Source organism: Rhinoderma darwinii, chromosome 3 (assembly GCF_050947455.1).
Source record: "Rhinoderma darwinii isolate aRhiDar2 chromosome 3, aRhiDar2.hap1, whole genome shotgun sequence".
Lineage (NCBI taxonomy): Eukaryota > Metazoa > Chordata > Amphibia > Anura > Rhinodermatidae > Rhinoderma > Rhinoderma darwinii.
In genome coordinates this window covers 318,872,406-318,894,742 of record NC_134689.1, presented here as the reverse complement: position 1 = coordinate 318,894,742, position 22,337 = coordinate 318,872,406, and the positions used below count along the sequence as shown (strand labels likewise).

The window sequence follows — 22,337 nt, the reverse complement described above, 5'->3', positions numbered from 1 at the left end:
TGGCCGACTTCAAAATGGCCGCCATGGTCAACACCCAGCTTGAAAAGTTTCCCCACTCCCATATACTAATGTGCCACAAACAGGAAGTTATTATCACCAACCATTCCCATTTTATTTAGGTGTATCCATATAAATGGCCCACCCTGTATATTTAGTATGATTTTTCTCCATTCTGTCCTATCATCTTATGTTGCTACTGTTTATTAGTGTTAGTCTGTGGACCTCCCAAGCATTGCGGACGTAATTGCTATAGCTACATCTGCAACCCATAGAGCTACTTCTCTCATCTCGATTTGCAATTTACACAAGTGGGAATTTTTAGTCTCCTAGCTGAGATCTCATGGAACATGATTTCATCTATGGGTGCTGGTTGTTGACAGAATAAAAATATGAATTCAGTAGAGTTCCCACTAGTCTTATAGGGTTCTGTTTTTGTAACCATGAACTGGAATGGGTCTCTCAGAAGTGGAAACAAGTGAAAGACTCGGCAATTTAATTCCCATATTTGTGGACAAAGACACTGTATACAGAAGGAATGGATCTGCCCAGGGTCTAAAATATTTCTCTCTCTCTCTCTCTCTCTCTCTCTCTTTTCTCTCTCTCTTTTTTTTTCTTTCTCTCTTTTTTTTCTCTCTTTTTTTTCCTCTCTCTTTCTCTCTCATTTTTTTTCTCTCTCTCTCTCTCTCTTTCTCTCTCTTTTTTTTCTCTTTCTCTCTCTCTCTCTCTCTCTCTCTCTCTCTCTATTTTTCTCTCTCTCTCCTTCCAGCAGTACAATCTGACTATGGTTCTTTAGAAAGTAGGTTGATTCTGTGATTTTTATGTTTTGATATACATAGTTATTGTATAACGTATATTAAGTGGTACTAACTTCTACTTTAAAGTTTGCTGTTCAAAAGTAATTTTTCGTTGTGGCATGAACTAATCGTGCCTTCTGCTTAATGCTGGAAACATGGACAACTGCAGAAAAGATTTCTCACGGACCTTAAAGGGGTTGTACAGGATTAATAAAGCAAGGCTGCTTTCTTTCAGACACATCGCCACACCTGTCCATACATTGTGTCTGGAACTGCAACTCCGCTCTATTAAAGTGAATGGGGCTGAGCTGAAATACTGATGGAGTCCTTGGATTGTAGATTTTACTAGACTCTCCTTTGAGGTTGATTCATTCTATTCGCAAGAAGGATCTAAGACCAGATCAGCTGATGTCAGGGCCAGATGAGCACCAAGCACCATGGAATAAGTGAAGTGTTATCTGGACAAGTAAATTCTTAGGGCTTGGTGTATACAAATAAAGCTTCAGGTAAAGTAGGAGGATCATAGTTGGATAAGACCGAAGTCAGGAACATGAGATCATAAAACAGGAGCAGTACCAAATCCGAAATATGAGATGGTCAGGCAGAGGAAGAAACCACAACACGCTAGATGAGGCAGCAACAGATCATAGTTGTAGCGATAAAGCTCCGGCAATGATTGACTCTAAGGCTACAGTTACACCTAGACTTTTGTAGTAAGACTTTTCTCTAGGGAGTAATCCAAACCATAACAAGCGATTTGCAAGAAATTTACAAGCAATTTTCATGTTACTGTATGGAAAAAGAAAGTAGTTACTACTTTAATACAATCCCTCAGAAATCACAGCATGTAGCGATTAAAAAAATAAAAATACTAGCAAATCTATTGACTGGAGCTACTCAATGCATTCCTATGGACAGCAATTTCAGAGCGATATCTTTTTTACTGAGCAATAAAAAGTCTAGATGTAGTCCTATAATATAATAACAATCTTTAGTTATAGTATATAGCAGTTTAAAAAGGTGCTGGTTTAGTACAATCTTATATAGCCACCTTTTATACACATAGTGTAGTACACATAAGGCTGCATGAGACGGTCACCAGCCAGTATCGGTGTATGACCGACACGAAGTGCATTGAGGAGCAAGGAGAGTGGGGGATACTGCTGAATGAATGGCTGAGACCTAAATTCGTTAGGTCAGTGGTACTGACAGGTTCAGTGCATCGGGTCCTGCGTGTCTCTGACACGCAGGTTCCACCTGTTATTGATCACATCTAAGTTATGAACTTAGATGTGATTGATAACCGCTCGATCACACGTAGGACCTGCTGTCACTTAGTCCGTCATTCCCGCTAACCTGACCTGATACAGGTTTCAGCGCACATTCAGGATACAAAGCATCTGTATCTAAAAAATGTAAAATAATTTTGAATAAAATGGAATTACAAAGTTGCACCAATCACACTGATACACATTTTTATTAGAAAAAAAAAAACAACACGTTTTCAAAAATGTTCATAGGGTTGGCCCTGGAGAAAGGACATGTGTTTATGACAGTGTTTTTTTGTTTTTTGTTTCTTTTTTAAAACGAAGCTTAACGAGGTCTGACGTTGCCAATTTCTGGATGATATTCTCTTTTAACCTTGTACATTTTGTTACTTAAACATATAAAAACACTATTTATAATTTAGTTGTATATGTTACTGTGATCGGTAAGGTCTTACTTAAATTGTACTTTGTCGGTGATCTGATATCATGATAGTTACATGTCTGTTTTGTTTTTATAAAATGCAAAATAAAAAGTAAAAAAAATGTAGTCAAATAAAAACACTGTTCCTTTTGCAGATAAAAGTTGATGGAAATTGTGTTCTTCATGCACCTTTGTACCGTGATGAGGATTCTCACAAAATGCTGCTCTTAGTAAACCCCAAGAAAAAAGACTCAGGTATAGAGTAATTTTGACTAGTGTCATGCCCTTAGGTCAGTAGGTGCATGCAGATGTGTTCACCTTTACCTAAGCTTTAATGGGGTTAAAGCAGGGGTCCAAACATATATGGACAGTGATGTCAGGAGCAGAGCTGAAGTCCCAGACAGAGCAGACTCCGGCTCTGGGGTTGGCCCTGACATCACGGACATCATCCATATATGGACAGTGATGTCAGGGGCTTGCCCAGAGTTCCAGAGGAGAGTCTATACTAGTGTTCCTCTCTGGGACTCCAGCTCTGGTGTAGCTCCGGACATCATATTCCGATCCAGGAGGATCTCCTGACGTCACGGTCTATAGACAGTGACGTCAAAGGCTCCTCCAGCAGAGGATTCCCCGGCCAAAGCGTAGGCAACACTCTGGCTGGGGATTCCACTCCTAGAGAGCGCTCCAATGGAGCTATCTAATGGGGGTGCGTGTTTGTGTGTGTGGCACGATTTACTGTGGCATTCTCTCCAGAGGGCACTGTGGCATTCTCTCCAGGGGGAACTGTGGCATTATCTATGGGTGGGTGGGTGGCATTATCTACAGAGGGCACTGTGGCATTATCCACAGAGGGCACTGTGGCATTATCCACAGAGGGCACTGTGGCATTATCCACAGAGGGCACTGTGGCATTATCTACAGAGGGCACTGTGGCACTATCTAAAAAGTGGCTGCCCAATCTTGACATTCTTGTGTCTGCCAAACGCTGCCAACTGAGCCTCCAGACTGCATTTAGCGACACTTAAACTGGAAAACTGGATTGTTTTAATAAGCACGTGGAGTAAACTTGCAAATTTAACGAAAGTTTAAACCGAACGGTATTATTATATTAATGTAGTATTTAAAGTAATGTAGTAATGTAGTATTGTAATAGTAATGCAGTATTGTTATAGTAATGCAGTATTGTTATAGTAATGCAGTATTGCTATAGTAATGTAGTATTTATAGTAATGTAGTATTGTTATAGTAATCCAGTATTGTTCTAGTAATGCAGTATTGCTATAGTAATGTATTATTATAGTAATGTAGTATTGTTATAGTAATGTAGTATTATTATCACAGTAAAGTAGTAGTGTTATAGTAATGTAGTATTGTTATTATAGTAAAGTAGTAGTGTTATAGTAATGTAGTATTATTATCACAGTAAAGTAGTATTGTTATAGTAATGTAGTATTGTTATTATAGTAATGTAGTAGTGTTATAGTAATGTAGTATTGTTATTATAGTAATGTAGTATTATTATCACAGTAAAGTAGTAGTGTTATAGTAATGTAGTATTGTTATTATAGTAAAGTAGTAGTGTTATAGTAATGTAGTATTATTATCACAGTAAAGTAGTATTGTTATAGTAATGTAGTATTGTTATTATAGTAATGTAGTAGTGTTATAGTAATGTAGTATTGTTATTATAGTAATGTAGTAGTGTTATAGTAATGTAGTATTGTTGTTATAGTAATGTAGTATTATAGTAATGTAGTATTGTTATAGTAATGTAGTAGTGTTATAGTAATGTAGTATTGTTGTTATAGTAATGTAGTATTATAGTAATGTAGTATTGTTATTATAGTAATGTAGTATTGTTGTTATAGTAATGTAGTATTATAGTAATGTAGTATTGTTGTTATAGTAATGTAGTATTGTTGTTATAGTAATGTAGTATTATAGTAATGTTATAGTAGTGTAGTATTTTTATAGTAGTGTAGTATTGGTATTATAGTAATGTAGTATTGCTAAAGTAGTTGAAATAAATAATTTATAAAACATTTTTTGTCAACTTCACATTTTTTTCAATGTGTTGCCCATTTAACCGACCTACTTTGAGACCTCTGGGTTAAGGACTTCAATATCTCATTTAAAAGAAATTCAATACAATATCGTGACATGCTAGCAAAACACTTGACAGGCTTTAATTCACATGACAACCACTGGGTGGCCACACAAATAAACATATACCACAGACCACTTTTAACAGAGTATTGCAAAATCATGTATTTTTTTTTTTCAAAGCTGGTCATCTAGAGCCACACATCTCAGAGTATGTTGAGATAACAGGAGGTAAGATGGTACACATTCAATGGATATACCATACCATGGAAAATGTAGTGAAAGTATGTCCTGTAACCATTTTTAAGGTTGTGCACGGAGTCAGTCAAAATAGAAATAGTATCTTAGAACTAGTATTGTCAAAAGATGTGTTTTCCGTGTTTGTCCACTTGATCCTTGGAAATGCTACCGAAGAATAGGCCATGGCTCTGTGCTTTCTGTACCAGAAATACTGCTCTAATAGCAGCAGAGGGTCTCGGTAATGTAACTTCTATAAAAACCATAGTCATGTTCCTTTTCTTCTATGTTTAATTTATTATTTTTCGTGTGTCATTACAGTTTTGGCTGTGTATTTGAATGACAAGTGGTGGGGTGTAGATGAAGTCTTACATTCATGCTTTCCAGTCCAACAAGGTCTAAAACAGGTGAGTGCTTTCTTATTTAAAGGAACAATCCTGGTATAACTGATGCACTATATTATGCCTAGTGCAGGGCCTGAAGGGGTAGTTCTCTGTCACTTTGGTTATTATGCATTTCTATTATTTTAATTGCATTACTGCTATAGTTATGTTTATAAATGTGCGGTTATTGGCGCTCAGTTTGATCAAATTGTGCGAGCCCAACTGCCACGACAAGGTGACCTCAAACAGGGGGTCCCTACACTAAACATTATATCGCTGTTTTGGAGATTTACCCCTCTCTCTTGGGACTGATCCCACAGTGAGCTCAGGATGATGTTCTTTGAATCTGTGTCAGGCGCCCCCCCAACACTGCACTAGGCATAACATAGTGTATCAGTTTTTCCTGGAGTGTTCCTTTAAGTTACTCAAGTGCTTTCTTATTTAATTCATTAATCTGACATCATCCAGGCCGGCCTCCTGGGATGATGTTTCATGTGACCGCCGCTACAGACTGTGATTGGCTGCAGCGGCCACATGGGATGAAATGTCATCCCAGGAGGCTGTGCTGGAGGGAGGAACACAGACTTCTGTATAAGTATGAGATATTTTTTTTTCTGAGTTGGGTTTTTTGTGGCAGAATCACTGCGAATCCACCATAAAAAACGCAACAACTGCTATTTGCAACAAATAAGCAACGTTTACGCAAATACAATTGACATGCTGCATAATAAAATTCCGCACTGCAGGTCGATTTATGAGCATTTTGTCCGCTCAGTATTTACGCAGCGCGTGGATGAGATTTGTTTTATCTCATCCTTTTTGCTGCTACTGTAATTGCTTAGGATTTTCCGCAACAAGTTCAGTTGCGGAAAATCCGCAGTATTTACGCAATGTAAGCACATATTCCTGTGAGGCTGCAATAAAAAAGCAAAATAGAAGTTTACAGAGTATAAATTTTTTTTTTGCAGGTACATAGACATCCATGTACCAAGAGATTTTTGCAGGGGCGTAACTAGGAAAGAGTGGGTTCCATAGCAAACTTTTGACTGTGCCCCCCTCCCCTGGGTGCTACACACAGCCCCCCCCTGCAGATAGTGCCCCCTGTAGGTTTTACCATACAGCCCCCTGTGGACAGTGCTATACAGCCCCCCCTGTAGATACTGCCATACAGCCCCCCTGTAGATACTGCCATACAGCCCCCCTGTAGATACTGCCATACAGCCCCCCCTGTAGATACTGCCATACAGCCCCCCTGTAGATACTGCCATACAGCCCCCCCTGTAGATACTGCCGTAAAGCCCCCCTGTAGATACTGCCGTAAAGCCCCCCTGTAGATACTGCCGTAAAGCCCCCTGTAGATACTGCCGTAAAGCCCCCCTGTAGATACTGCCGTACAGCCCCCCTGTAGATACTGCCGTACAGCCCCCCTGTAGATACTGCCGTACAGCCCCCCTGTAGATACTGCCGTACAGCCCCCCTGTAGATACTGCCGTACAGCCCCCCTGTAGATACTGCCGTACAGCCCCCCTGTAGATACTGCCGTACAGCCCCCCTGTAGATACTGCCGTACAGACCCCCTGTAGATACTGCCGTACAGACCCCCTGTAGATACTGCCGTACAGACCCCCTGTAGATACTGCCGTACAGCCCCCCTGTAGATACTGCCGTACAGCCCCCCTGTAGATACTGCCGTACAGCCCCCCTGTAGATACTGCCGTACAGCCCCCCTGTAGATACTGCCGTACAGCCCCCCTGTAGATACTGCCAATCAGCCCCCCTGTAGATACTGCCAATCAGCCCCCCTGTTGCTACTGCCATACAGCCCCCCCTGTAGATACTGCCATACAGCCCCCCCCTGTAGATACTGCCATACAGCCCCCCCTGTAGATACTGCCATACAGCCCCCCCTGTAGATACTGCCATACAGCCCCCCCTGTAGATACTGCCATACAGCCCCCCCTGTAGATACTGCCATACAGCCCCCCCTGTAGATACTGCCATACAGCCCCCCTGTAGATACTGCCCTACAGCCCCCCTGTAGATACTGCCCTACAGCCCCCCTGTAGATACTGCCCTACAGCCCCCCTGTAGATACTGCCCTACAGCCCCCCTGTAGATACTGCCATACAGCCCCCCTGTAGATACTGCCATACAGCCCCCCTGTAGATACTGCCATACAGCCCCCCTGTAGATACTGCCATACAGCCCCCCTGTAGATACTGCCATACAGCCCCCCTGTAGATCCTGCCATACAGCCCCCCCTGTAGATACTGCCATACAGCCCCCTCCTGTAGATACTGCCATACAGCCCCCTCCTGTAGATACTGCCATACAGCCCCCTCCTGTAGATACTGCCATACAGCCCCCTCCTGTAGATACTGCCATACAGCCCCCTCCTGTAGATACTGCCATACAGCCCCCCCTGTATATACAACAAATATATTGAAGGAATAGTGTATAAAATATAACTTTTAATTTTACCTATATAAAATGGAATAACAATGTCAGTATGAATTATACTCTTATAGTGTATAGCATATACAACACTCGGTATTCGGCTTGGCGAATGCTTAATTGACGTTCCTTAACATATACAGCAAGGTTGCTCAGGATCATTGGAGTTACACAGTGGTATTCTGCTTGTCCCTTTAGCCTAGTTTAAACCCTCACTTTTGACAACATACCGGGCACTCGTTCTAAAAAGAACGACCCTGTTGTCTCTGGAACCTGTCCCTATGATTAAGTCCGTTTTCCTAACTAGAGCTCCTGTTCCTACGCGTTTCACCAGTTATACTGGCTCATCAGGGAGATAATGAGCAAAACGGCTTTGACAGATAGTGTGGCAATGGCAGCGAGCGCTTGGAAACACGCTCTTTTTGTATATGAGTTAGCTCCGCCTCTTCTGGGGGCTTGGTAATCTGACATCCAATCGGATAGGAGCACTACTAGGTCATCACCCTCCCATTGATGTTGCGTCCTCGCTACCTCCACAGTGTGCTGGATTGACGGTATCGTATAGGGGATTGATTCAGCCATACCCCTATGTGGCTTATTTGCTTTCCTAGATCATGGTTGCATTAGTAAATTAGTTAGTCTCATAAGGTATAATAAATGGTATTAAAAGCGATGCCCGAAAATTCATTCAGTGGCAAAATGAACCGATAAAAACAAGGGGACATATACAAAAACACCGAAAAAGGCCATACTTACAAATGGACACAGCCAGGTCAGAAACGCTGATGAAAGAGCGAGCAGGTGCTTTAAATAATAATAGCCACTCCCACTAGTCTTGAGGGGAGTGGTGTGTGGTGCATGGGATGTGTAGTAAGAAATAATAAATGAATAGTGTGTGTGCAAGTGTAATACTATAAGTGAAATATAGGGGGCAGTAATGAGTGAAGTGCCTCAATAGAAATAAATGGATAATGGGGTGCAAGTGAGTGAAACATGGAGGGATAGTGTGTACGTCATGAGGCACAACGTGTATAGCCAGGTAGAAGCCTATTTGTGACGCCTTGATAATTCATAGAGCGGGCTACCCTGCTTGCTATGCCAAACAACAACACACCATGCTTTCCCAGCATCAAAGACCCGGCTGTGTCCAAGAGAAGCGAATATACAAAATAATGAAAAATACCTGGGGTATTGGTAATCATTTTGGCCAAAAGGACGCAAGCTCGCAATCCACGACAAGGATCCCCAGACTTGCGAGTCCCTAACTCCTAAACTGGAACAGAACGTTCCTGATGCACAAACAGAACCGATAAAAACAAGGGGACATATACAAAAACACAGAAAAAGGCCATTTTGTATATGTCCCCTTGTTTTTATCGGTTCTGTTTGTGCATCAGGAACGTTCTGTTCCAGTTTAGGAGTTAGGGACTCTCAAGTCTGGGGATCCTTGTCGTGGATTGCGAGCTTGCGTCCTTTTGGCCAAAATGATTACCAATACCCCAGGTATTTTTCATTATTTTGTATATTCGCTTCTCTTGGACACAGCCGGGTCTTTGATGCTGGGAGAGCATGGTGTGTTGTTGTTTGGCATAGCAAGCAGGGTAGCCCGCTCTATGAATTATCAAGGCGTCACAAATAGGCTTCTACCTGGCTATACACGTTGTGCCTCATGACGTACACACTATCCCTCCATGTTTCACTCACTTGCACCCCATTATCCATTTATTTCTATTGAGGCACTTCACTCATTACTGCCCCCTATATTTCACTAATAGTATTACACTTGCACACACACTATTCATTTATTATTTCTTACTACACATCCCATGCACCACACACCACTCCCCTCAAGACTAGTGGGAGTGGCTATTATTATTTAAAGCACCTGCTCGCCCTTTCATCAGCGTTTCTGACCTGGCTGTGTCCATTTGTAAGTATGGCCTTTTTCGGTGCAGTGGCAAAATGAGTAGATGTCTAACCAGATTAAACAGTCATGTATCTTGTGAGCTTAGTGCTCAATTCAGACATTACAGATATTAGAGCGTTGTTCAGATGTAAGGACCGCCAGTTTAGATAGTACAGAGTGATATGTCTCATATTCTGTTTATACTGACAACTTTCCTTACTCCCTACATCCTTCTTCCCTCCCAAGTGTATCTAGTATCTTTTAAATGTCATTGTGTCCTTAGACACTGGATATATTCCAGATCTTAGAGAAAGAAGGCATAGTTAAGATTTTCATTCAGGCCTTCTGGGGTCACTGATCTCATTCTATGAATCCAGCGACATTCCACTTGTAGTAGATCCCTATCCCAATTGCCACCTCTCGGGTTAGTCTCGATGTATTGTATTCCCTGAAATTTAATGACTTTAGGGTTACCTCCATGCATTGCCTATATGTGTCTAGCAATTGGTGTGTCTTTTTTATTGAGGATGTCATTGTAGGTGGTCCCTTATTCGTCTCCTGAATTCACGCTTAGTTTTGCCTATATAATCCATAGGGCATGTACATTTGGCCATATATATGACCCCTTTTGATAGACAATTAATAAATTCTCTATTAGTATATTCTTTGCCAGTTGTTGCACTTACAAAGGTCTTAGATACTAATATGGAGTCGCAGGCCAAACATTTGCCACATTTGAAAGTCCCTATAGGTCTTCTGTTAAGCCAGCAGTTATTTGGAGGTGCTGGTTTGTAGTGACTTTGTACCAGTTTGTCTCTCAGGCTTTTATTTCTTCTGAAGGTAATCAGAGGTCTTTCACCTAGTAGTTCCTTCAGCTCAGCATCCTCCATAAGGATCCACCAATGTTTCTGGATAACCCCTCTGACTTGTTCATGAGCCCCATCATATGTCCCTATAATGCGTATCTTGTTATTATTTACAGGTACTTTTACTTTGGGCATTAGTAGGTCACTCCTTTTGGTTTTGATCGCATTAATAAAAACATCCCTGAGAATATGGTCTGGATAGCCTCTTTGGCGGAATCTAGCTCTCATATCTGCAGCTTGTTCCAGAAAAACCCTAGTATTTGAGCAGTTTCTCCTGAGACGGAGGTATTGTCCCTTTGGTATGCCTCTTTTGAGGGCATATGGATGGGCACTCTCCCATCTCAGGAGATGTAGATATTGCCATACAGCCCCCCTGTAGATATTGCCATACAGCCCCCCTGTAGATACTGCCATACAACCCCCCTGTAGATACTGCCATACAACCCCCCTGTAGATACTGCCATACAACCCCCCTGTAGATACTGCCATACAACCCCCCCTGTAGATACTGCCATACAACACCCCCCTGTAGATACTGGCATACAACACCCCCCCCCCATGTAGATGGCGCCATACAACCTCCATCTTTAGATACTGCCATACAGTCCCCCTGTAAATACAGCCATACAGTCCCCCTGTAGATAGCGCCATACAGCCCCCTGTAGAGAGCGTGCCATACAGCCCTCCGTCTGTAGATAGCACCCCCGAACAAATAAAATAAAAAAGTTATACTCACCTAGGTCCTGTTCCCGCAGTGAACGGAGCTTCTACACAGCTTCCTCAATGCCGTCGGGACCCTTGCGTAGACCGTCGTGACCCAGCGACTTCATCACGCTGGCCTGCACAGGGATCCCGTCCCTGCGTCTGATAGGCTGCAGGCTGAACGGCTTGTAGCCAATGGCAGCAGATACTATTGAATATGGCGTCACTACCGCTGTAGCGGCAATAGCAGCTGCTAGCGGCGCCACTGGGCATGTGGGAGCCTTGCCAGTGGGCGGCACGGGCCCCCTCATTCCGGGGACCCTGTAGCAGCTGCTATGGCTGCTACAGCGGTAGTTTGGCTACTGGATATTTGATTGTAACTAAAGCAAGTTTTTGCCTTGTTATTGGTCATTGGAGACTACGACAAGATTTCAATGCAGTGAGAGATTTGTGCAGGGAGTGTCTGCATGCACCACATAACACACTACATTATAATCTATAAAATCTTTTCACTGGACCAAACATTGTGCTGGGGTATGTTCATATTCTGCAGGAAATCCGCTAAAAAATCGGAATGCTTTACATGCAAGTTTTGGTGCTGATCTGTAATCCTTTGCATTGAAAAAATTAATTTCTGCGTCGAAAATCTGTGGCAAATCTACGAGATATGAGACATGCTGCAGAGTTGAAACGCCCACTCAAGAGTATTGTACTGTACTTCGCTGCAGGTTGTCAATGTGGGACCTGCACCAACAATCCAGAACAAATACGCCAGTTCTTAACATTGCCGCAAAGGAACACTTAAAGCGGTTTTCTGTTACTATAATATTGATGGCCTATCCTTAGGATAGGCCATCAGTACCAGACCGGTGCGGGTCCAACTTTCAGAACTTAGCCCTCCCCCCCGATGAGCTAACAGGTGGGGCCCTTCATTGTTTAACAGGCACAATGCCATTTGATAGGGGTTGTGCCTTGGTACTGAATCTCAGTCCCATTCAGTCAGCTGATTGGCAGTGGCTGGGAGTCGGACCCCCTCAAACTGATATTGATATTTCAAACATTATAGTCCTGGAAATTGCGTTTAGTTCATAAAATTTATATAAAAGTAAACAGAAGATAAACTTGCTGGATTTTCTGCACAATCGTAAAATTAACAATTTTGTAGAAATCCTGCACCCATGATGATTTCTTTCTTGTCTCTTTTTTTTTTTTGTGTTGCGGTAAATGGCTTAGGGGTGGGGCTTAGCCAAGGGGCATGGCTTAACAATCCTTGTGTCCCTTTGCAGAAAGGGCAGAGGAGAGGAAGAGTCTGCTGGAGCCAGTTGTCTTACAGCCAGCCAGTTTTGTGAGAAAAAGGAGGGGGGGGGGGGTGACTGATCTCCTCCAAAACATATAGAATAATTATTTATATATCTCTCAGTTTTGATTATAATATGAGTCAAATTAGGATCAAAGGAAAGCAGAAGATTAAGAGAGGAACTGCTGGTATTGGTTTTTTTTAAATGCATTTTTTATGTTTAACCCGTTAGTGACCGCCAATACGCCATTTCACGGCGGCCACTAATGGGCTTTATTCTGATACATACGCCTTTTCACGGCGCTGTGTCAGAATAAATAAACAGAGCAGGGAGCCGTTAAATCTCCCTGCTCTCAGCTACCAGAGGTAGCTGAGAGCTGGGGGCATCCCTGCTCGAGCGGGTGAGATCGATATACGTATCGAACTCATCCGTTTAACCCCTCAGATGCGGCGCTCAATAGCGAGCGCCGCATCTGAGTTGTTCAGGAAAGAGGGAGGGAGCTCCCTCTCTCCCCCACCGACATCCGGCGAAAAGATCGCCGAGTGTCTGTGTCTTCTATGGCAGCCGGGGGGCCTAAGAAAGCCTGTAGTAAATGCCGGCTAGGTCATGCCAGAGGCATGGCCTAGCAGATGCCTGTCCGTTTTAAACGGACAGGCAGTAATACACTGCAATACAAAAGTATTGCAGTGTATTATAAAAGCGATCGGATGATCGCATATTAAAGTGGGACTAGTAAAAAAGTTTTAAAAAAAAGTTTAATAAAATTTATTTTAAAAAAAATAAATGAAAAACCCACTTTTTCCCCTTACAAAATGCTTTACTGTTTAAAAAAACAAAGTAAAGTAAAAAAGTTAGATATTTGGTATCGCCACGTCCGTAACGACCCCAACTAAAAAGCTATTACATTATTTAACCCGCACGTTCTCTGTGAATCCTGCCTTAAAAAAAAATGTGATAAAAAGTGATCAAAAAGTCGCATCTACTCCAAAATGGTACCAATAAAAACTACAAGCCGTCCCGCAAAAAAACAAAACCCTCATACAACTGCATCAGCGGAACACTAAAAAAGTTATGGCTCTTCAAATATGGAGACATAAAAACAAATAATTTTGAAAAAAGTGTTTTTACTGTGTAAAAGTAGTAAAACATACAAAATCTATACAAATTTGGTATCGTCGCAATCGCAACAACCCGCTGAATAAAGTTATTGTGTTATTTATACCACACGGTAAACAGCGTAAATTTAGGATGCAAAAAAGAGTGGCGAAAGTTCTCTATTCCCCCCCCCAAAAAAAGTTCATAAAAGTTAATAAATAAATAATATGTACCCCAAAATGGTGCTATTAAATAATACAACTTGTCCCACAAAAAACAAGACCTTATACAGGTCATTAAGGCCTTATACAGGTCATTAAGGCCTAAAATAGGCTGGTCATTAAAGGGTTAAAGTAATCCTGTCATGCTAAAAATGCAGTTTGATTTGCAAGCAGCATATTATAGAGCACAAGGAGCTGAGAACATTGATATATAGTCAGGGTCGGCTCCAGGTTTATGTGGGTCCTTGGGCGACACAGACTTAGTGGGCGCCTTTGTGGGGGAACTTCCGGCAGCGGTAAAATGCCAAAAATCGTCACTTTGTAGACGTTAGGCCCTGTTTATGCCCCCATATAGAAGTTAGGCCCCCAGTTTGTACCCCCATAAATTGAGTGCCCTCTGTAGATAGTGCCACACAGCCCCCCTCCCAGGTTGTGCCACACAGCCCCCCTCCCAGGTTGTGCCACACAGCCCCCTCCTCCCAGGTAGTGCCACATAGCCCCTGCCGTCACTGTCTATATATAGACAGTGTTGTCAGGGGGAACCCCAGAGCCATTGTCCCGAGCAGAGCACTACTAGCACTCTGCCTGGGAGTGGTGTAGCTAAAGTCTCATGGGCCCTGGTGCAAGAATTCAGCTTAGGCCCTCCTACCTCTCCCCAACACCAGCAGACCGCTGCGCACACCTATGCCCAGCTGCCTTGCCCGACAGACCCCACCGGCACAGTATAATGCCCCCATAGCTGCCCCCACAGTATAGTGACCCTCCCATAGCTGCCCCCCACACAGTATAATGCCCTCCCATAGCTGCCCCCTACACAGTATAATGCCCTCCCATAGCTGCCCCCTACACAGTATAATGCCCCCCATAGCTGCCCCCCACACAGTATAATGCTCCCCATAGCTGCCCCCCACACAGTATAATGCTCCCCATAGCCCCCCCCCCACACAGTATAATGCCCCATAGCTGCCCCCCATACAGTATAATGCCCTCCATAGCTGACCACCACAGTATAATGCCCCCATAGCTGCTCCCACAGTATAAATCCACCACACTGAATGATGCCCCCCACACAGTATAATGCCCCCATAGCTGCCCCCACACAGTATAATGCCCCCCATAACTGACCACCACAGTATTATAACCCCCATAGCTGCCCCCCACAGTATAATGCCCCCATTTCTGCCCCCCACAGTATAATGCCCCCATTACTGCCCCCCACAGTATAATGCCCCCATAGCTGCCCCCCACAGTACGCTGCCCCCACACAGTATAATGCCCCATATAGCTGCCCCCCACAGTATATTGCCCCCATAGCTGCCCCCACAGTATATTGCCCCCCACAATATAATGCCCCCATATCTACCCCCACAGTATAATGCCCCTATAGCTGCCACACACCGCATAATGCTGACCACCACAGTATTATAACCCCCAGAGCTGCCCCCCACAGTATAATGCCCCCATTACTGCCCCCACAGTATAATGCCCCCATAGCTGCCACCGACAGTATAATGCCCTCCATAGCTGCACCCACAGTATAATGCCCTCCATAGCTGCCCCCACAGTATAATGCCACCCATAGCTGCCCCATACAGTTTGCCACCCATAGCTGCCCCATATAGTATGACCCCCATAGCTGCCCCATACAGTATGACCCCCATAGCTGCCCCATACAGTATGACCCCCATAGCTGCCCCATACAGTATAATGCCCCCATAGCTGCCACATACATTATAATACCCCACATAGCTGCCACATACATTATAATACCCCACATAGCTGCCCCCTCACAGTATATTGCCCCCATAGCTGCCCCATCACAGTATATTGCCCCCATAGCTGCCCCTCACAGTATATTGCCCCCATAGCTGCCCCCACACAGTATAATGCCCCCATAGTTGCCCCCCACAGTATAATGCCCCCATATCTACCCCCACAGTATAATGCCCCTATAGCTGCCACACACCGCATAATGCCCCCATACAGTATGCTGCCCCCACAGTATAATGCCCCCCATAGCTGCCCCACACAGTATAATGCCCGCCATACAGTATAATGCCCCCTCAGCAGCTACAATACGACCCCCCTTCCATGCCTAGTATAATGCCCCCATATGTACCTAATAGAAAAATAATATAATTACTTACCTACCCCCGTTCCCACGTCGTGTGGAGGATCCTTTTCCTCCTCTGCACTGTCCTGTGAGTGACTCTTCGCAGATAGGTGCGATGACGTCACTACATCGCGCCTGCCTGCTCACGGCGCTCTGCCTGGGACTCCTCTCCTTCTTACATCACAGAGTGATGCCTTAATGACGGCAGCGTCAGCACCCGGCGGCCGAGTGGGCCGCCCCAAATGGAGTGGGTCCCGACACTTGCACGGGTTTGCCGGGTGCTGATGCTGGCCCTGTATATAGTTATGTGGGATTTGTATAAATTGCAGTTTAATTATCTGAATCTCTCCTCATTCTGGTCTTCAGAGTCCATGGGGCAGTCCTAATCAGTGATTGACAGCTATCTCTGTACACACTCGTACAGGCTGTCAATCAATTATTAGGACCGCCGACTGGACTCCTAAACCCAGAATAATCAGAGTTTTTAATAATTAAAATACAAGTTACACTGAATCTTTTTCTTATTCATCTTCTCAGCACTTTAACAAACTGCCTGCAGATCAGACTGCATTTTCAATGTAACAGGTTCGCTTTAATACAGCCTTGATTTTATGCTTAATAGTAACGGGCAGCAAAGGAACGCAGATTCCCAATAGCGTCAGCCATATTTTCCTAAACCTTAGCTTTGCAATGGCTATACCCTCACTTCAGCTGGGACCCGCTTTGACAGATTGTTTTTCTTTCTCACATCACGTCACAGTTTTCTGGTGGAGGACCTGAAGCCCAGATCGATCTCCGATCTTGTCAGCAGTTTGTGATTCTTTGAGAACTGGTACTTCCCTTGAGTAATCAAGTTTGTCATTCCCCAGGTTCAGACATGTGGAGAAAGGATTGTCCTCTTTGTTCTAAACTGCCTAGTGTGTGGCTTTGTGGAGGGCAGTGATTCAGACAATGGGGTTTGCTTCCTTCCACACTCTGCAGGGGAGCTGGCCAAGATATTCTGGCACCACGGAGAAGCTGTGGCATTTTACACGTACAAAAACAAAGGTGAATGCCCAAAGCGTCACTCTATCTGTGTATTAATGTCCTTTCACTACAGTGTGGTGCTAAAGTTTTAGTGAAGTCATGTGCATATACAGTTACAATTTTGTATTGCTTTAAAATGTTGCAGGCAATAAAGGGTTCAAAACGAAGTGCGTAAAATCTCTTAAAGAGAAAGGAAGAGGTTTTCAGGTTTTGCCATAACGATATGATATTGGAATCGTGTTTTTAATGCTTCCCTGACATTGTAGGTTCTCATTGCTAATTGTCATATGGTTTTAATTGTCGAAAGGAAATGGAAATTAATAGTTGTCAATGACATAAACTGCATCTGTTCTTTCAAATATCCCAAACTGTTTTTGCCCCCCAACTGCTTTATTAACAGTTTACTAGAAGGGGGGTTTTGTTGAGTGGAGATAATTAAGGATCAGTTCCCTTTTAAACTGTAATATTACCCAGTTATTATCCTCCCATGTCGCCAATCCGTCTATTTACATCACATATGCCTCATGCTGCAGCAACGTAAAGAAACGTGATCTTCTTTAATCGCAGATCATGCTGAATACCGCTAGGCCATTTAAGAGATCGGGCTGACACTGTCTTAGCCCGATTCTCCTGAAGTGACAGGCTGAAATGATCAACTCCCTGTCACCAAATACACTATACATAGCGCTCAAAGTGAGCGCTGTGTTTTGCAATAGGACCTGCATTTGGGCTGTCGCTATGAAATCCCATGATGGCTTGATGACGTCATGTGCTTCCAGGAGCATGCAGGGAGGACATGATCTGTGTCCGCCCAGCAATCCTCGGTACGCAGATCACTTCTAATAGTGATCTATTGGCCAGCAGGCATCAGGTCACTTATTATCTGTGATCTGTATAGGAGGGAATGCTGGGATAAAGCACATCATGTTGTCCCCGCTTCCTACCGAAAGGAAAAAACTAAAATAAATAGTAAAGGAAAAAAGTAAAAAAAGAAATAATAATCCTATGAAATGTTTTTTTTTTTTCCTAACCCCTTCCCCAAGATACCCGCACTGTCTGGGACTATTTTTGTTGACATGGAGGCATTTTACATGGACACATATAGTGATGTGTCAGTATCACATAATCTATGTTATGTAAAAATCCACACAAATTATTTATTACCTGTCGCATTTACCAATCCCACATACCACCTATTGGCTGGAGGCACGATAGAAAAAAAGGGTGACCTTTGTTCTCTGGCATTATAGCGATGTCGGTGGGGCAAAGTACGTGTATTTGTTATCGTTATACACAAGAGAGTGGTTATTATTTTGTGACATTAACGTATCCGGTAAACTAATGACATAAAAGGAAAAAAAAATAAGGAAATCTGCATTTCTTTTCCTATATTTTTTCCATTTTCCCCTACATAAAACGACGTTAACCCCTTAACGACCTATGACGAAAATACACGTCCTTGAGCAGGGGGGTGATGTTTGAGCCTGCCTTATACACTGCAGCTGTCAGCTGTGTATTACAGCTGACACGCTGCTCTAACAGCCAGGAACAGCAATCCTGCTGTTCCAGGCCGTTTAACTAGTTATTGACCGCGTCATTTAAACCGTTAGGAGCTGGGGCGGCCCCCTCCGACTGCCCAACGGCCACAGCGCGATCGTGGGGCGCCGATATTTGTCATGGCAGCCCAGGGTCTAATAAAGGCCCCCAGGTTCGCGTTCTGTCTGCCTCTTCTAAGCCATGTATTGTACCAGCGATCTAACGATCGCTGGTCCAAGTCTCCTACAGGGACTAATAAAATGTGTAAAAAAAAAAATGGTTAAAGACATTTTTAAAGTGTAAAAAAATATTAAAAGTTAAAAAAAAAAAAAACCTTTTCCCATTTTTCCCCAAGAACAATGTAGAAAAATAAATAATTGTTATCGCAGAGTCCGTAAAAGTCGGAACTATTACAATATACCATTATTTAACTCACATGGTGACCGGCGTAAAAAAAATTAATATATATTAAAACACCAGAATCATTGTTTTTTAGTCACCTTCGCGTTAAAAAAATATTGACATAAAAAGTGATAAAAAAAACGTATGTACCAAAAATGGTACCAATAAAAGCAACAGCTCATCCCGCAAAAAAATAAGCCGTCACACTGCTCAATCAACGGAAAAATAAAAAAGTTATGGCTTCCAGAATGCGGTGAAACAGAACAATTTTTTTTGTTAACAATTCGTTTTTCTTTGTAAAAGTAGTAAAATATTAAAAAAAACTATATAAATTTGGTATCTCCGTAATCGTATTGAGACGCAGGATAAAGTTAAGTTGCTGTTTTTAACGCACGGTGAAAGCCGTAAAAACAAAACCCAAACAACTATGGAAGAATTTAGGTTTTTTTCCCAGTTCCACCCCACAAATCTATATATTTTTTCATATCCCTGTACATTATATGGTACTTTAAATGGTGCCAATAGAAACTACAGCTCCTCCCGAAAAAAATAATCCTTCACACCGCTCTATTGATAGAAAAAAACAAAAAACTATTTGGCTCCTGGAAGGCGGGGAGTGAAAAACTGAAATGTAAAAACTAAAAATGGCTGGGTCGTTAATGGGTTAAAGTACCATCTGTGCCCCAAAAAGGAAAGAGAAAATATTTGGCCAAAGTGTAAATGTATAAAAATAAATTATTTTCCCATAAAATCTGGCATTCCAAAAGGTGAAAATTTGCTGTTCACATACAGGCATCAGAAGGCCTTGGTCTTGAAAGGGTTAGGGCTTGCCCACACGTAGCGGAATTGCTGCGTATTTTCCATCTGGAATTGCGGGCGGAAAATACGCAGCAAAATACGCTAGAATTAAACTAATCTCATCCACACTCTGCGTAAAAATTCTGAGCAGAAATTGACCTGCGGTGCATATTTTTCGACCTTCAGCATGTCAATTCCTGCTCCGGAAAGTGGACTGAATTGCTGCGTTTTTTAGTCCTTCAAGTTAGATGGGTTGTGTTAGTGTTCAACAGTATTCAAGTCATGCCACAGATTCTCTATTGGATTGAGGTCTCGGCTTTGACTCTGCCATCCTAAGACATTTAATTGTTTCTCCATAAATGACTCCAGTGTATCTGTAGCAGTATATTTAGGGTCATTTGACTGGTGTAAGGTGAACCTCCGTCCCAGTCTCAAATCACTGACAGACTGAAACCTCAAGGATCGCCCTGTATTTATTCCATCTTTTCTTCAATCCTGACCAGCTTGGCAGCCCCTGCCACTGAAAAGCATCCCCACATCATGATGCTACCACCGCCCCACACCTTACTGTGGGAATGCTATTCTTGGAGTGATCTATACGTCTCCACAACTTTGTCTCTGACCTGTTTGGAGAGCTCCTTGGTCTTCTGGCTTAGTGGAGTTGTAGACTCAGGGGCCTTTCAGAACAGTATTTATACTGACATCATGTGACACTTTGATTGCACACAGGGAGACCTTATTCAATGAAACATGTGACTTCTGAAGTTAATTGGTCTCACCTGACCTTATTTAGAGGGTTTATCGCAAAAGGGGGTTAATACATATGCACTCACAACTTTTTCAGTTTTCAGTTGTTTTTTTTGTCTTTTTTAAACAAGGTATTTTTTTATACCATTGTAACAATTTAGAATATATTGCCAGGTTCATTACATAAAATTAAATTTAAAATCCACTTTAATTCCATGTTGTAATGCAACAAAATAGGAAAAACACCAAGTGGGTGAATACTTTCAGAAGGCACTGTACCTATGAAATGGGGATTATACACCACAAACATGTCATGGCTAGGACATGCTGAACGCATTTATGAGAAAATATGTTCATTTATATAATACTTCAAAAATTATAAATTGTGTTGGGAAAAATGCTTGTCTTTCCCTTGAGCCAATGAAACCGATGTAACCGTGCCAGTACTTAATGATGCTTAAAGAGGCTCTGTCACCACATTATAAGTGTCCTATCTTGTACATAATGTGATCGGCGCTGTAATGTAGATTACAGCAGTGTTTTTTTATTTAGAAAAACGATCATTCTTGACGGAGTGATGACCTATTTTAGATTTATGCTAATGACTTTCTTAATGGACAACTGGGCGTGTTTTACTTTTTGACCAAGTGGGCATTGTGGAGAGAAGTGCATGACGCTGACCTATCAGTGACCAATCAGCGTCATACACTTCTCCCCATTCATTTACACAGCAGATAGCGTTCTTACTAGATCACTGTGCAGCCACATACACACATATTAACGTTACTCAAGTGTCCTGACAGTGAATATACATTACCTCCAGCCAGGACGGGATGTCTATTCAGAGTCCTGACACTTCTGTAGCGTTTGTTTGAGATTTACAGGAAGGCAAGCGTAATCTCGCGAGATTACGATGTAAACTGTAATTTAAAACGAGATTACGCATGCCTTGCTGTAAATATCAAACAGACGCTACAGAAGAGACAGGATTCTGAATAGACATCACGTCCTGGCTGGAGGTAATGTATATTCATTGTCAGAACACTGCAGTAACGTTACAGTTTGTTTATGTGGCTGCACATAGCGATATAGCTATAACGCTATGTGCTGTGTGAATGAATGGGGAGAAGTGTATGACGCCGATTGGTCAGCGTCATACACTTCTCTCCACAACGCCCACTTGGTCAAAAGTAAAACATACCCAGTTGTTCATTAAGAAACTCATTAGCATAAAGCTAAAATAGTTCATAACTCCGTCAAAATTGATCGTTTTTCAAAATAAAAAAACACAGTTGTAATCTACATTACAGTGCCGATCACATCATGTACAATATAGGCCACTTATAATGTGGTGACAGAGCCTCTTTAAGTGACCCCTGTTGTCCAATAATGACATGTTTACCCTGAACCAGTAGTGAGATGTCAGCTTGCAAAACATTGTTTGTGAGCTGCTTGTGCTGCATTCTTTCTTGGCGGTGTCAGTGTTTTTAACAAACATGGTCATTTTTGGCAGCCAGATCTCCTCTGGCCTCCCCTGTGCCAAGGCCAGCATTAAAGCAGCAGAAATAATTACCTCCTGTTGACTGTCTCATCAGACTGCAGTGACAATATCCACTGTGTGTTTCGACAATATACTCAGTCTACTGACTTGTTGAACCGTAGGGAACATGACCTGCTAGCCAGATACATCCCATTTAATCCTATCCATGACTTTGTATTAAGGCGACATTAGTGTTAATAAATTAATTGCTTCCTCCCTCAGTAACCAGATCTTGACCATTTACTCACATGATCGCACTTAAAATTTGTAATAGTGTGAAAATAAATGATGCTTATGTGTATGGGAACTTTCATTTGTAAGGTTAGGGAAAAGGGTAGGGACATTAAATAGGTGTCTTACTTTTCTCAAAATTATTTATATAGCACTAACGTATTTTACAGATTGTAATCCGAACCCTGTCCTCCGT

At 42.6% G+C, this 22,337-nt stretch overlaps 1 protein-coding gene across 1 annotated transcript in view; it reads left to right on the top strand.

Moving 5' to 3' along the window:
• Positions 1 to 22,337, top strand: part of LOC142749783 (protein FAM169B-like) — a 101,088-nt gene that overhangs the window by 67,796 nt on the left and 10,955 nt on the right. The window contains exons 3-5 of the mRNA XM_075858232.1: positions 2,639 to 2,738; positions 5,145 to 5,230; positions 16,731 to 16,908. Coding sequence (XP_075714347.1) covers positions 2,639 to 2,738; positions 5,145 to 5,230; positions 16,731 to 16,908 — 364 coding nt within the window. The remainder of the gene's footprint in view (positions 1 to 2,638; positions 2,739 to 5,144; positions 5,231 to 16,730; positions 16,909 to 22,337) is intronic.